The sequence below is a fragment of the Polyodon spathula genome, chromosome 10 (assembly GCF_017654505.1).
Source record: "Polyodon spathula isolate WHYD16114869_AA chromosome 10, ASM1765450v1, whole genome shotgun sequence".
NCBI classification, from domain to species: Eukaryota; Metazoa; Chordata; class Actinopteri; order Acipenseriformes; family Polyodontidae; genus Polyodon; species Polyodon spathula.
In genome coordinates, this window is record NC_054543.1 from 48,412,969 (window position 1) to 48,429,593 (window position 16,625).

The following is a 16,625-nucleotide window of genomic DNA, read 5'->3' on the forward strand; positions in this document are numbered from 1 at the left end:
CTGCTTTTAAATGAAACGGCACACAGGCAGTTGTACAAGAAAAATGCAGCCTTTACATCACACCACTAGCCTAACTATACATGTGTGATCACATGAAGTGATATTCAAATAAATACAGAATGCAATGGCACTTGCTGCAACTTCAAAACATTGTCCTGATTGGATAAACAGATGAGATAATGGGTTGCACACTGCTCTCGTGATTCGGGCAGGATGATTAAAGATTCACAGAGCCTGGGAGACTGCAGCGCAGCACAGCAAGCCTAGTTGTGTGTGGCTCTCTTTGCGTTGCAGAGGAGTACAGTCTGCCTGGCACTCACCTCTTTATGGGAATCCTTATGTGCCTCCAGCGTCTTCATGATTGTCAGCTCTGCATAGTTCTTGAACCGTGCCGGCTGGTTCCTCAGGATCTCTTTCAATACCCGCAGTGCCAGGGCTCTGATGGAGTGCTAAAAGACAGACAGGCACAACAGGAGAGAATCAAAACTACTGTATCATGCAAATCACACCCAAAAAAAAAAAAAAAAAAAATCACACCACATGCTCTGGTTTTTCATAGTAGATTTTGATTACCAATTTGAACAGGCTTCTTATGACCACAATTCTTAATGACAACATGAAGACGACAAAAAAACGAACTGCAGAATCCGACAACGGATCTGGATATGGGTGTGTAGGTACAGAAACCCCTCATTAACCAGCGTTCGGTTTGTAACGGCAGTTCATTTCCTGCAGAATATAAGCCTTGTCACTTCTTTTGGCTTGGAATACCAAACTGTTGCCACAGTCAGTATCAAACAGTAGTGCCTGCACATCGATGCTTAAACGCATCCAATGCAAGATGCGTAGGCCGTTTAAAACACGGATAACCGGAGCTCGGGGTCTCTGCAAAGAAAGGGGGCGCACCTCCTTGTCTCCCAGCGTCTCCAGCAGCAGCAGCAGGATGGTCTTGAAGTGCTCGTCCCACACGGCCAGGCTGCCCTCGCGGGTGATCTTAAGGAGATCCAGCAGGGCGCCCCTCCGCTCCTCCACGTGCTCATTGTGATTGGACAGCTCCTTCAGGAGATCAGCTACCAGGTCCGAGTGATCAATGGGAACTTCAGAGACAAAATGTAAAAGCAGGTTACCACCAGGGGGGCACACTAGAAAAGTGTGCTCATCCCCATAAAAATAAACCATCCGCAGGGCACGATGCCCACCACCGCTAGAAAAGTGTGCTCATCCCCATAAAAATAAACCATCCGCAGGGCACGATGCCCACCACCGCTAGAAAAGTGTGCTCATCCCCATAAAAATAAACCATCCGCAGGGCACGATGCCCACCACCGCTAGAAAAGTGTGCTCATCCCCATAAAAACAAACCATCCGCAGGGCACGATGCCCACCACCGCTAGAAAAGTGTGCTCATCCCCATAAAAACAAACCATCCGCAGGGCACGATGCCCACCACCGCTAGAAAAGTGTGCTCATCCCCATAAAAACAAACCATCCGCAGGGCACGATGCCCACCACCGCTAGAAAAGTGTGCTCATCCCCATAAAAACAAACCATCCGCAGGGCACGATGCCCACCACCGCTAGAAAAGTGTGCTCATCCCCATAAAAACAAACCATCCGCAGGGCACGATGCCCACCACTGCTAGAAAAGTGTGCTCATCCCCATAAAAACAAACCATCCGCAGGGCACGATGCCCACCACCGCTAGAAAAGTGTGCTCATCCCCATAAAAACAAACCATCCGCAGGGCACGATGCCCACCACCGCTAGAAAAGTGTGCTCATCCCCATAAAAACAAACCATCCGCAGGGCACGATGCCCACCACCGCTAGAAAAGTGTGCTCATCCCCATAAAAACAAACCATCCGCAGGACAAGATGCCCACCACCGCTAGAAAAGTGTGCTCATCCCCATAAAAACAAAACTAACACGTTTTCGTTCCACATGTATGAATGGCTGTCATTGGAATGCCCATGGGCGCCTGTCTGCTAGGTTCCTAGAACGCCCGCTGGCATCTGTGTCCTGGTCTACGATAGCTTTGTCCGAGAAGGACAGAAGCGCTGGCAGACACTCTTTCGTAAAGCACCATGCATTTTTGAATTCCACATGCCAGACACGTGCAAGCCTGGGTTAGCGTGGTAGAAAAGGCAGTGATGAAGGAATTAGTTTGTAAATAGGGTTTCCCTCTGGCTTTACATGCTGCTAAAGTATACACTGTACATGTCATTAAGCAGCAGAACAGCAAAAAATGGTCTTTTCTTTTAAATTATTATTGTATTTTTATTTTTTTTTAACTCCATGCATGCTAACAGTGCGCCTAAATTTCTCCAGCAAAGAGCAAAACTAACTTCAAATCAATACGTCAAAAAAATTAGAAGCATAAGATTCAATGCTAAGCATATCTAAAAGTTATGGATGAAGCATCTTCATCTACAAAAAAGAAAGTACACTATACAACACTTCTACTGTTTCTTAGAAGCTTAAAAAAGAGAGGTAGTAGACAGTGTAACTCAATTCATTTAAGATAGCCCAATCTAACAAATGTCTATTTGCATACAATAGTTCAAAAACACACCTGCTTGTTATCTAGGATTGGTGCCCAAAAGCATCCCATCATGCAATTCAAAACACAGCCCACACAAGAGAACAGCGTGCACTGTAGCAATCTCACTTTACCCATAAACACGGCACTCTCATTTGTACTGTAGCTTTAAGACACAGTACTGTGTTAGGGCAATAAAAGTGTGGCAATGGAGCAGCAGAAAGGTGGGCAGGTGCAGCTGGTCTGGTACAGTATTACAGTGGTGAACCCATTACTGTCATCATGATGTTGAACTGCAGTGACTCTTCAACTGAGCCTCCCCTTGACTGATTTAAATACATTTAATAACCCACTTTTTTCTTTTAATGAATGTTTAAACAGAAAGTAAATGTATTTGTTCATTATATTCTACACAAATCGTTGCTAATACATTTTTACATTTTGTATTTCAGTGCATCTTAAGATTTACTGGTAAATATCAATATTTACCAAGCAAAACAGTAAATGTCCGAAATAAACATGACAACACTTTATTTCGGACATTTCCAGGTAAATCTCAAGAGTAACCACGTGTCTTTGGCTAGTGACCGAATGTCTCACTTTTGCGCATTGTAAGGCTTCAGGACTCCTGTGCAACCCTAACAGCCACAAGAGCCTCCATGCTGCAGTAAGTAAAGACATCTATTCAGTGCCTGCAAGTGTGGCATTTTGTGTCATAACTAGGCTTGCTACTTTTCTATACTAAATCGGCAAACCTCGTTAAACGTCGAATTCCTAAAAAATCGACTGAAATAAATTTATATACAATAAACGTCGGTAAAACCACTTGCTATTTTATATTTTCTTACAAAAAAATAATCATTTAAAAATCCTCTCTAGTTTGTGTAGTTTTTATACTTGCTGTCTGTCCCGTCTCCGTTCCGCTCTGAGTGGCTAGGGGTCGCTGTCAATCATCTCAGTGGTCCGTCAGTACTGTAGTTTCACTGTCAGTCATTTCACCCTGTTCTGACAGATCTCCTTGACTGAAGCAGAGTTACAATGCTCTCAGTCGCTTAAATGACTGCCAATCATCAAGACCTGCACCGACTGTGCACTTTCATTTGCCAGCTACAGCGCCTGTCATTCAATTTTCTTAATTGACCATTTATATGCAGGAATAAATACATTCTTCAATGATATACTTGCATTTACCAATACGGAAAATCATAACATTAAAATCGTTCAATGTCTGAAAAGCGATTTATTTCTTCATAATTTCAGACATTTACCACTTTAATTTGGTAAATTATGACATTTACCAGTAAAACCAAAGATTGACCAGATTCTGAGTTTTCCCCTAACAAATATAATACAACTGCTTTCTTACAGTCGTGTAAGATCAAGTCTCACTGATGAAATCCTTTGGCCGCTCCCTCATTCCGGCTCTTACACGTTAAAACAATAGGCACCCCCCCTACAAGTTGTGAATAGATGTTTCTATGGCTCAGTTGTCACTCTAATGGGCAATCTTTGGTATTTATATACTGCACTGCTTTTGACCAACATTGTGTAAAAAGATCAGGTCTGTCACTGCTGCCATGTCCTATTGTTTGTAATCGTACTACTTGTATCAGGTGACTCCGGAGACCTTTCATTCTTTCCAGGGACACAATAACATGCATTTTAAAGAGAACTAAACAAGCCAACTATCAATCTGGGGGGGAATAGAATAACCTTAAATAATTATAACAGCAACACCAAGGCTAAGTGCATTATGGCCTGTGGGAACTCAATACAATTTTCTTTAATTAAAAAAAAAAAAAAAAAAAAAAAAGATAAACCACAGTCCACCAAATACATACAAGAAGATCACTTTGGAATTGCAACTTAATGATTCATGACTTGTTGTGCATTTAAAATGACTTTACCAGGTGTAAAACCCTTGGGATGCAGCATCTTGTTTTCAAGGCAGTCCTGGCGACGGCCTGGAGAGGACAGGGACACTCAGGGTTAACAGAAGAACGGCACACTGCGGGTACATTGGTAAGCAGTGAAAACATTACAAAGAAACAAATCATTGACCATGATAATACATGTCTATCCTCTAACTATGAGGTGAGAGTATGTATCAGTGGGCATGCTGAATCCTCTAACTATGTGAGAATATGTACCAATGGGCATGCTGAATCCTCTATGAGGTGAGAGTATGTATCAGTGAGCATGCTGAATCCTCTAACTATGAGGTGAGAGTATGTATTAGTGGTCATGCTGAATCCTCTAACTGAGGTGAGAATATGTACCAATGGGCATGCTGAACCCTCTTTTCTGTGCTGCAGTGTACCCGGGGTTAACAGAAAATACCAGCACATACTTCAAAATCATTAACTTAAAGTATGAAGATCATAACAAAAACAAACAAAAAGTGAGGAGTCCCGTACTTAACTGGTGCTAGCCAGGCTGGGTTTGGGGTTTCGAATCATCAACATTGCATTTGTAAATATACCTGTTTTCAGGTAAACACTGACACACAAGCACTGATCAGATCTCACTCGGGGGTTTGAACTGTAAACTTCACTTTAATTATAGCATTCGGGTGTTTTGCAAACAGCACAGAGCCAGTTTTACAGTTTGCATTAAGGAGGAATTGTGTGCAGGTACAACACAGTGCCCTTTCCAACTTCAAGCCAAGATGCAGAGATATAATCTGACAGGCGTCTATAGAATACAGACTTTTTAAAACAAGCCTTTTACACAAAGCAACCCAGTGCTCGGTTGCTTTGATGGTGCAGGAAATGAATTCAACATTTTTCCTCTTATAATAGTGTTATTACTGTTTTTGTTTTAAATGTCATTCTCTTAAGATGGACACATCACTCCTTGCTATCTTAAATTACTCTTCACAACTTTCTTTCCATGTTTTTATACTAGCTGCCAATAGAAAAAAAACAGAAAGGGATGAAACAACTCTATGGAACAAAAGTTAAAAACCCCAGGGTGTGACTGTGGGTGACTGGGGTTGTTGAGAGGTTATAAAGGGCACTGGGCAGTGCAAAGCGAAGGTGTACCAGTACATACCCTGCTCCAGATCATCATCGAACACAGCCTCATTGAGAGCGCTCTTGTCATAGGTGCTGATTGTGTCCGCGTAGTTGTAAGGGTTGTATTCGCGACTCCGCGGGCCGGAGAAGGAGCGTGGTGGAGGCGTGTTGAGTAAAGAGGTTTTGTTATCGAGAGCTGTTCTCCCTCCTTCCACCACATCAACGCCAACACGAAGGTCCGTAACTGGAGACGCCATCCCACCCTCTCTGCATACCTGCAAACAGAACAGAGAATATCCGGTCACTGGAGATACCATCCCACCCTCTCTGCACACCTGCAAACAGAACAGAGAACATCCGGTCACTGGAGACACCATCCCACCCTCTCTGCACACCTGCAAACAGAACAGAGAACACTGGAGACACCATCCCACCCTCTCTGCACACCTGCAAACAGAACAGAGAACATCTGGTCACTGGAGATGCCATCCCACCCTCTCTGCACACCTGCAAACAGAACAGAGAACGTCACTGGAGACACCATCCCACCCTCTCTGCACACCTGCAAACAGAACAGAGAACATCTGGTCACTGGAGATGCCATCCCACCCTCTCTGCACATCTGCAAACAGGACAGAGAACTCTGGAAATGCCATCCCACCCTCTCTGCACACCTGCAAACAGAACAGAGAACATCCGGTCACTGGAGACACCATCCCACCCTCTCTGCACACCTGCAAACAGAACAGAGAACACTGGAGATGCCATCCCACCCTCTCTGCACACCTGCAAACAGAACAGAGAACACTGGAGATGCCATCCCACCCTCTCTGCACACCTGCAAACAGAACAGAGAACACTGGAGACGCCATCCCACCCTCTCTGCACACCTGCAAACAGAACAGAGAACATCTGGTCACTGGAGACACCATCCCACCCTCTCTGCACACCTGCAAACAGAACAGAGAACACTGGAGACACCATCCCACCCTCTCTGCACACCTGCAAACAGAACAGAGAACACTGGAGATGCCATCCCACCCTCTCTGCACACCTGCAAACAGAACAGAGAACACTGGAGACACCATCCCACCCTCTCTGCACACCTGCAAACAGAACAGAGAACATCTGGTCACTGGAGACACCATCCCACCCTCTCTGCACACCTGCAAACAGAACAGAGAACACTGGAGACACCATCCCACCCTCTCTGCACACCTGCAAACAGAACAGAGAACACTGGAGATGCCATCCCACCCTCTCTGCACACCTGCAAACAGAACAGAGAACATCCAGTCACTGGAGACACCATCCCACCCTCTCTGCACACCTGCAAACAGAACAGAGAACACTGGAGATGCCATCCCACCCTCTCTGCACACCTGCAAACAGAACAGAGAACATCCGGTCACTGGAGACACCATCCCACCCTCTCTGCACACCTGCAAACAGAAAAGAGAACATCTGATCACTGGAGACACCATCCCACCCTCTCTGCACACCTGCAAACAGAACAGAGAACATCTAGTCTCTCGAAATCGTTCAACTCAAGAAATCCAGTTTTTCTCTTATACATTAAAAATGCAGCTCTTCTTTTAAATTAAGCCATTTATTTTAATTAAAAGCTCTTTCCTTAACAGACTGGAATGCAAGCCGACTAAGTTGAAATAGAAAACTTGAAATGCTAATCAAAAGGTTACTTTTGAGAATGCCCTAGAGTGTTACCAAGTAATGGTTTATTTTAGTACAGTATATATTATAGATGCATGGTTAACTGTACAATAAAATGGGTCCCTGCAGGCTACAGGTGATTACGATTGGGATACAAAAGGTAAAACTTTACCATGCTGGATTTTAAGTTAATGACCTGATCTTTAATTTGAACAATTAAATGACTTTATTACCCTATTAAACAAGGCGTTTACAAAGGTATGCATTTTCAATCCCAATGGGAAAGTTTTAGTTTGGTTGTGGAAATTTTGCTTAACAAATAGAGAACATAATTCAGTAAATCTAATATCACTAAATTCTAACATTACTATGCCCTCCTATATCTTGATGGCCAATAGACTAACAACTGAATAGGCAAAGTGTATTTTCATGGTGTAAAGGGCGTTAACGATTTCATTCGTTGTCCAAGATCTCAACGTGACATGGCTGGGATTCACAAAGGACTCCCAGTAGAAGTTTCATGAATACTGCATTGAATTCATCAAGACAAACCTGGCTCACAAGTTCACTGGAATGCCCGAGCATGTCTGAAATGAGAAAAACTACTTTATTTATGTAGCTAGATTCCGTTTCTTGTACAAACACGTTATTTCTTTTCCCGTTCGGCGACACAATGTCCTGCAGGCTGGATTTTATAATAAATGTAGCGGGGTGGCTAAGCATTGTCTATCCCATGGGATACAGACACGGGCCTCACAGGGCTCAAATCTCTGGGAGAGCACTTACTCCATCGTCCTTCTTTCCCTCTCGTTTGATTGGCTCGTGCAGATCCTCCTGGCTCCGGTAGCTGTAGCTCTGGATGGCTTCCGTCACGCCGCGCAGCGAGCTGTAGATCTCATCCGAGTTCATGTTCTCAGTGTCATAATCCAGCATGCTGCAAGAGCAAAATAACACAGGGCACGTCACTGAAACTGTAACCTGCATGTCTAAAGCGCTGTGACACAGGGCTCTCATAGGGCATGTATGAAACTGTCTGTAACCTGTATGTCTGAAGCGCTGTGACACAGAGCTCTCACAGGGCATGTCTGAAACTGTCTGTAACCTGTATGTCTGAAGCGCTGTGACACAGGGCTCTCACAGGGCATGTCTGAAACTGTCTGTAACCTGTATGTCTGAAGCGCTGTGACACAGGGCTCTCACAGGGCATGTCTGAAACTGCCTGTAACCTGCATGTCTGAAGCGCTGTGACACAGGGCTCTCACAGGGCATGTCTGAAACTGTCTGTAACCTGTATGTCTGAAGCGCTGTGACACAGGGCTCTCACAGGGCATGTCTGAAACTGTCTGTAACCTGTATGTCTGAAGCGCTGTGACACAGGGCTCTCACAGGGCATGTCTGAAACTGTCTGTAACCTGTATGTCTGAAGCGCTGTGACACAGGGCTCTCACAGGGCATGTCTGAAACTGTCTGTAACCTGTATGTCTGAAGCGCTGTGACACAGGGCTCTCACAGGGCATGTCTGAAACTGTCTGTAACCTGCATGTCTGAAGCGCTGTGACACAGGGCTCTCACAGGGCATGTTTGAAACTGCCTGTAACCTGCATGTCTGAAGCGCTGTGACACAGGGCTCTCACAGGGCATGTCTGAAGCGCTGTGACAAAGGGCTCTCACAGGGCATGTCTGAAACTGTCTGTAACCTGCATGTCTGAAGCGCTGTGACACAGGGCTCTCACAGGGCATGTCTGAAACTGTCTGTAACCTGCATGTCTGAAGCGCTGTGACACAGGGCTGTTCCCGAGCATTTCTTGTGCACCAGAACTTCTAAGGAAAAATTATATTTCACAAGAATCCTAAAACCAAATGGCCAATTACTATTGCAATTACATAACAGGTGACGTTGCTAAAGCTTTTGACATTTTTTTTTCTTCATGTTACAGAGAACAAGTTGTTTTAGTGTTGGATTGTTTTGTTTATGAATTGTAAAGCAGGCCATTGATTGCAAAGAAATATACTGAAACTAATTGTTTGCAACATGCATTTAATAGAAATCAGGTGTCTGGCAGATTAAAAGACAGAGTTTGACCAAACGAAACTCAAACAATCCATTTCCAAGGGGAGGGCTCAGGGAGCATACTTAAACAGCATGAAAACAGTAGGGAGGGCTGTGCTACGATGGGGAGTGAAACAAGAGAAGTCTACAAATAACACACAAATACAACGCTGAAATAAGAAAAGCAGGCCACTAAAAAAGAAAGAAAAATCTCATGCAAAATGAGACAAACATATGATGAGATAGCCACCGCAGTACTGTACTGGTGACGACGCATCACTGGGGTTTCAATGGGATGAGATAGCCACCGCAGTACTGTACTGGTGACGACGCATCACTGGGGTTTCAATGGGATGAGATAGCCACCGCAGTACTGTACTGGTGACGACGCATCACTGGGGTTTCAATGGGATGAGATAGCCACCGCAGTACTGTACTGGTGACGACGCATCACTGGGGTTTCAATGGGATGAGATAGCCACCGCAGTACTGTACTGGTGACGACGCATCACTGGGGTTTCAATGGGATGAGATAGCCACCGCAGTACTGTACTGGTGACGACGCATCACTGGGGTTTCAATGGGATGAGATAGCCACCGCAGTACTGTACTGGTGACGACGCATCACTGGGGTTTCAATGGGATGAGATAGCCACCGCAGTACTGTACTGGTGACGACGCATCACTGGGGTTTCAATACAATGAGATAGTCACCGCAGTACTGTACTGGTGACGATGCATCACTGGGGTGTCACAATATTATGTTCCTGCATGAAACAGTTTTGCTAGCACCAACTATGCATTATGTGTTATTCATCCAATTTTTTTAAGTATTGCTGCAGATCAATAACAATACGCATAATTAAGTGTGCTTCATTTTATTAAAAGCTGGCAATTCCTTTTCCTCCAGGCTGTGGGTTCTCCTTGGTGGTTGAAGCCCTGAGGTCAGGTCTGCAGAGCAACCAAGGCGTGCACTTCTGATAGTGCACTTCTATCTCGCAATAAACATGACTGAAAGTAGTAAAAAAAAAAAAAAAAAAAAAGCAAAAGTATTCAAATCAATTCAAAACTAAAGCAAAAGTATTCAAATCAATTCAAAACTCGCCATCTCTGGTCCTTCTCCGTGAACTACAGTGTTTTCCTAATAAATAGTTTAAAAAATATATATCTTAAACTTTCAGCTCTTTTAAATTTGGATCGCTCTTAAAAGAGCCTACGGTGGATGTTTTGTTGTCACTGCCCCTGGTCCCACCCCTGCACAGCTGTGTGATCTGATGCAGAATATTTGTAAATGCATCTCGACAATTCCTGGTGTACCTTTCTCTGCACATGCATTTGTCTAGGTACGCTGGCATCATCTCTTCTGCCGTGCCCTGCATGGTTTCTTAAAACAGTCCCAGCAGTTCTCCACCTTGTCCAGCCATAAACTGCAAAGTCAGCCTGAGAATTAACTGGGTATTCCAGAATGCAAACAACGTCTTTCTCATCACTGTGAAGAGGTAGCGCTAATCTGGTATAGATACCTCACTACCCCGGATAACAAAGGACGATTTAAAAGAACAAATATATATATTCGCTGTTGTGGCTTTGAACAGTTGTCTGGCGCAGTCAATGCTACATGTCAAGTTACAGGGTTATTTTTTTGTTTTTTCTGTTAGTATGTATAAAAGAAATACAGGTAGTGGACACAAAAATACAAACACCTGGGCAAATGAGAGACACCAAGTATATCAAAAGCAAGGGCTTCCACACAGGTGTTGCTCATGCGTTAATTAAGCAAATAACAGCCCAGAATGCTTAGGGTCATATATAAAAATGCTGCTCAGGCCTGGTTGCCTATAATTCTGGCTAGCATAGCTGCAAGAGGAGACCTCAGTGACTGTGATTGTTGGGGCACGTGTGGCAGCAGCTTCAGTGACCAAGACAGCTCAAATTGCTGATGTTTCACAAGATGATGTCGGCATGGAACTCCGAGGGAAAGACATAATTGGTGGGAAGCGCATACTCTAGGATCGTGATACCCGTGCATTAATTCGAAGTGCAAGACAAAACAGGAGAGCAACTGCAGATCAATTGACTGCAAATTTCAACCTGGGGCATGATCAGCCAGTTTCAACAAAAACGGTCTGCCGAAAACTCCACAGAGCGGGATACCATTGTCGGGTTGCAGTGCACAAACCGCTCATCACACCTGGCAATGCACGTTTGCGAGTCCAGTGGTGCAAAGAACACAGGCAATGGACTACCGAGCAGTGGAGGAATGTGATATGGTCAGATGAATCATCCTTCACCATGTTCTCGACAAATGGACGAGTGCACGTGTGGCACCAATCTAAAGAACTCTACAGCCCTGAGTGCTTGCTTCCAACAGTGAAGGGTTCTGGTGGTTCCGTAATGTTGTGGGGTGCATTTTCCTGGCATGGTTTGGGTGCACTCATTCCCTTAGAAGGCAAGGTCAATGCTAATCGCCATTTACTGGTACTGAATGATCATCTACAGCATTGGGGTGGGGGTGGGGGGGGGGGGTGGGGTGGGGTGGGGGGTGGGGGGTGGGGTGGGGTGGGGTGGGGGGGGGGGGGGGGGGGGGGGGGGGTGGGGGGTGTGTCCAGGATGACAATGCCCCCATTGACAGAGCATGTGTGGTCGCCCAATGGTTTGATGAGCATGACACTGATGTTATCCATATGTCATGGCTTTCTCAGTCACCAAATCTGAACCCAATCAAGCATTTATGGAATATTCTGGAACGGCGCCAGAGAAAGCGTTTTCCAGCTCCATAAACCAGGCGTGAGTTGATTGACTTTCTCGTGGAAGAATGGTGCTGCATCCTTCCTGCAGAATTCCAGAGGCTGGTAACTCTATGCCACGGCGCCTATAGGCTGTACTAGATGTACGTGGTGGCAAAACTAAGTGACTTTACATTGGTGTTTACATTTTTTTTGTCCACTACCTGTACATCACAACTGTTCTTAATTATGCAACAACATATATCTTCCTTATTTCTGATGGGCAAACTTTAACAGTCAAAATACATGTCATACACTTAATTTTGTTTGTAATGTGTTTGTGGGTTATAGGGTATGCGGATTCCCTTCCTTCCCTGTAAATACTGTGGCACCCCGGCTGGTGCTTGCTGATTACCTGGGAGAGTAAGAGCGTCTGAAGGCCCTGTGAGGGGGTGGAGCAGGGATGGAGTGAGGCTGAGAGGGGGGAGGGGGGTGCTTGGACAGCCCATCAGCACTCCAACCCCACAAGCGACTGCAACCACACAGCAGTCAGGACGAAAGGAAGGAAGGAAGGAAGGAAGGAAGGAAGGAAGGAAGGAAGGAAGGAAGGAAGGAAGGGAGGGTCAACAAAAACAGAGAAAAGAGAGAGAAAGAGAAAAAAGAAAACTATAGTTCCAGTGGCTTGTTAGGGGCATGCAATTATTAGAGAAAACTGTAAAGAATTAACAAAAGCATAGAAACAAAATGGGAATGCTCTTTTTTACACCAATAAAATAAACCGACTTTATTTTGGAAAAAAAAGACAATTAAAAAAGATGACCAAAGGAATATGTTGGGTTACAGAGTTCAGTCAGCTAGGCACGGTGTCACAATCAGAACAGTCTACTATCAATCCCAGAACAAAGGAGCGCTTTGAAACCTTACTCTGGGTTTACCTTTTTAAAAAACTTGCATGGTCTGGAATTGCATATTTAGGATCAACACACACAAGAAAGGCCTATTACAGCCAATGGAGTTTGTGCGTTCCACAGGGGCTTACTGTATAGTGAATCATACCAAGTCACATTAATAGTCCCGCATCATTCCAAAAACAAAACAGACAAAAGCCATATTCAGTGATAGGCTGCAATGAAGTGCCATGCTGACATGCTACACTGTAGCAACAAGAATATCCCATTCGTACTGTATAGAGTCCCACTTTAATAACAGAGCACTCCACTTTGTTAATAGGGTTCTTCTGGAAGTAGGGAGCTGATTTAAGGTAAACATTGAGCTAGCATTGAATTAAAGACAGCAGAATTAAACAAAAACATGCTGCAATGGGAAATTAGCCAAGGATTTATAGGGAAATATCTTTGCCTGTCTTGTTTCATTTTTATACACTTCTATAATGTCGTACATTTACTGTATAAACTGCTATACCCAAGCCTTCACACTACAGTAATAAAGGGGACATTTGTTCTTTTTAGGAAGTGGGTCACTATGACGTCTGTGCAATTTTATTAAGCCACTGGCTATATTTGCGCATGAAAGTGATTTGACCTAATTTCCCATTTCAGTTAACCAGCAGGCAAAGGAAAGAGTCATGCTCATGGTTTAGACACTCCAGCTTGTGTGATGGGATGCACAGCGTTACCTTGGTGACAATCCCCCATGGGAACAGTTGGTTGGTGAGGTGAGGGGGCTGGTTCTGCTGCTGGAGTGTCGTGAGGGGGTTCGTCCAATTGTGTTGCTTGGAGAGCCCTGAGATGGGAAAAGAATCCATCAGCAGCCATGGCTAGGGTTTGTGGGTTACAGCCCCAGGGACCCTCATCTCAGATCTTTCACATTTCTTATACACTGACAATTCAATCAAGTGGATGCTGATAATAGATTGGAAGAGCTGATGCTATTTGTTAGATTAACAATTGTGTACAATTATTACACAACTAGCAAACCGAGGTCTCTGTTGCAAAGAAAGCCAAAGGGTGTGTTCTTTACCATGCTGGTGTTGCTGGAGTTCTTCAGGTGGCTGTGCAGGAGTTTGGTGGCACCATCCTGGAATGTTTTTGGCAAGGCACCCAGCAGCATGGTGAACTCTGGGGTGTTCAACTCAAAGAGAGAAATCAGCACCACCTGGGCAGCCTGGGGAACACAGACAATCACTTCAGAGAAAAGAGAGAGACCAGGGCAGCCTGGGAACACAGACAATCACTTCAGAGAAAAGAGAGAGACCAGGGCAGCCTGGGAACACAGACAATCACTTCAGAGAAAAGAGAGAGACCAGGGCAGCCTGGGAACACAGACAATCACTTCAGAGAAAAGAGAGAGACGAGGGCAGCCTGGCACCACAGACAATCACTTCAGAGAAAAGAGAGAGACCAGGGCAGCCTGGGAACACAGACAATCACTTCAGAGAAAAGAGAGAGACCAGGGCAGCCTGGGAACACAGACAATCACTTCAGAGAAAAGAGAGAGACCAGGGCAGCCTGGGAACACAGACAATCACTTCAGAGAAAAGAGAGAGACCAGGGCAGCCTGGGAACACAGACAATCACTTCAGAGAAAGAGAGAGAGACCAGGGCAGCCTGTGAACACAGACAATCACTTCAGAGAAAAGAGAGAGAGACCAGGGCAGCCTGGGAACACAGACAATCACGTCAGAGAAAAGAGAAAGAGACCAGGGCAGCCTGGGAACACAGACAATCACTTCAGAGAAAAGAGAGACACCAGGGCAGCCTGGGAACACAAACAATCACTTCAGAGAAAAGAGAGAGAGACCAGGGCAGCCTGGGAACACAGACAATCACTTCAGAGAAAAGAGAGAGACCAGGGCAGCCTGGGAACACAGACAATCACTTCAGAGAAAAGAGAGAGACCAGGGCAGCCTGGGAACACAGACAATCACTTCAGAGAAAAGAGAGGCCAGGGCAGCCTGGGAACACAGACAATCACTTCAGAGAAAAGAGAGAGAGACCAGGGCAGCCTGGGAACACAGACAATCACTTCAGAGAAAAGAGAGAGACCAGGGCAGCCTGGGAACACAGACAATCACTTCAGAGAAAAGAGAGAGACCAGGGCAGCCTGGGAACACAGACAATCACTTCAGAGAAAAGAGAGAGAGACCAGGGCAGCCTGGGAACACAGACAATCACTTCAGAGAAAAGAGAGAGAGACCAGGGCAGCCTGGGAACACAGACAATCACTCCAGATTAAAGAGAGAGAGACCAGGGCAGCCTGGGAACACAGACAATCACTTCAGAGAAAAGAGAGACCAGGTCGGAGAAAAAACAAACAAACCACACAATAAATTAAAAAAAGGACAAGATCTACATTCTGAAATAAAAAAAATGGACGGCCTATAAAAATCTGATAACCTCCACCCCCCCCCCTCTTTTTTTTTATTACAAAATCGCTTGTTCTCTTATCTTAACAGAGATAAGCTGAATACGTGCACTGTAAGATACTACTGTAGGCAGTCCAATAGGATTTTCTAAAGTTAAGTAACAGATTATAGTTCAGGACCCCTCAGTGGGATGCATGTTGGACAGGAATATAATGCGTTCCTGCTAGACCATGGAATTTAAAAGGAGTCATCACTGTTAAACCTGTTATTAACACACAGCTATACAGTGATTAGGACTCAACCCTAAAATGGGCAAACCTTTTCTTTTTGCAATGTCTGGTTTACTAAAGAATGTCAACTGCAACACCCCTAATGTATGAACATGAGCCTTTCACTTACTGCACACACTCGGAGAATATGTGCTTTATATATATATATATATATATATATATATGCAGTGGTGCACCCGAGCACCTCTGCAGGCTTAAAGAACAGAACCAAACCAGTGCTTCTGTAACTCAGCGACTGAAGAATCTCTCTTAGGATGAGTCCAATACTGTGGGCTTGCCCGGTTACAGGGTCGGGTTCTAAACACATATTAGATTACCAAGCCTGCATGCAGCTGCTGCTACACCAAGCTTTCACATTAGGGAATGCAGCACGCAGCTCTCAGTTTAGTTTTAGTAGCGCGGTGCTGCAGTCTTCAGTTAATAAGCTCTCACTCTGGAGATCCACACACAGGCAAGGTTAACTGCTGCAGCCAAGCACACAGCTGTGATTGTGGTTTGAAAGCAAGCAATCCCAAGTTTATAAGAGACAGCTAATGCAGGATTTATAATGCATTTGTTTAGTACAGCGTTTTGAAGGGACTGTACAGTACTGAACACCTGTGAGGACATGAATTATAAAATGATCATAGGATTATCATCATATACATGAGAGAGTTGAGAAAGTAAACATGCCTTTGTAGTTTTCTACTTTTTACTCCTGTATCTCTTTTTGAAACAAAAAAATGCATTAATATGTCCCCTTGTTTAACTAATCCAGTCACTCTTCATTACTTTCTTCTTTGCCCCTTTTTACCCCCTACAAGAAGCATGAAGATTTATAAAACATATTAATTTAGGATTGGAAAATCCGATGCCCTGACTGTATCGAGATGGAAATTTTAATAAGAAATGTAATAATAAGAAGAAAAGAATAATGTGGAAGAGAAGTTTTAGATGATGCACTAGATCGGTTGACTTTGAGCCCAGCATTCACAACCTCCCTCCACAGAGACGTGTGGCGAGAACACA

General features: G+C 44.6%; 1 protein-coding gene across 22 annotated transcripts in view; it reads right to left on the bottom strand.

Moving 5' to 3' along the window:
* LOC121322493 (CLIP-associating protein 1-like) overlaps nt 1-16,625 on the bottom strand; it is a 95,679-nt gene that overhangs the window by 4,610 nt on the left and 74,444 nt on the right. For 14 of the 22 annotated variants that reach the window (XM_041262561.1, XM_041262583.1, XM_041262562.1 and 11 more), the window contains 8 exons: nt 13,983-14,126; nt 13,639-13,745; nt 12,418-12,534; nt 8,013-8,160; nt 5,593-5,830; nt 4,446-4,502; nt 907-1,097; nt 321-449 (listed from right to left, as the gene is read on the bottom strand). In XM_041262561.1, coding sequence (XP_041118495.1) covers nt 321-449; nt 907-1,097; nt 4,446-4,502; nt 5,593-5,830; nt 8,013-8,160; nt 12,418-12,534; nt 13,639-13,745; nt 13,983-14,126 — 1,131 coding nt within the window. The remainder of the gene's footprint in view (nt 1-320; nt 450-906; nt 1,098-4,445; nt 4,503-5,592; nt 5,831-8,012; nt 8,161-12,417; nt 12,535-13,638; nt 13,746-13,982; nt 14,127-16,625) is intronic. The other 8 variants (XM_041262581.1, XM_041262580.1, XM_041262577.1 and 5 more) reach the window with 1 other exon arrangement.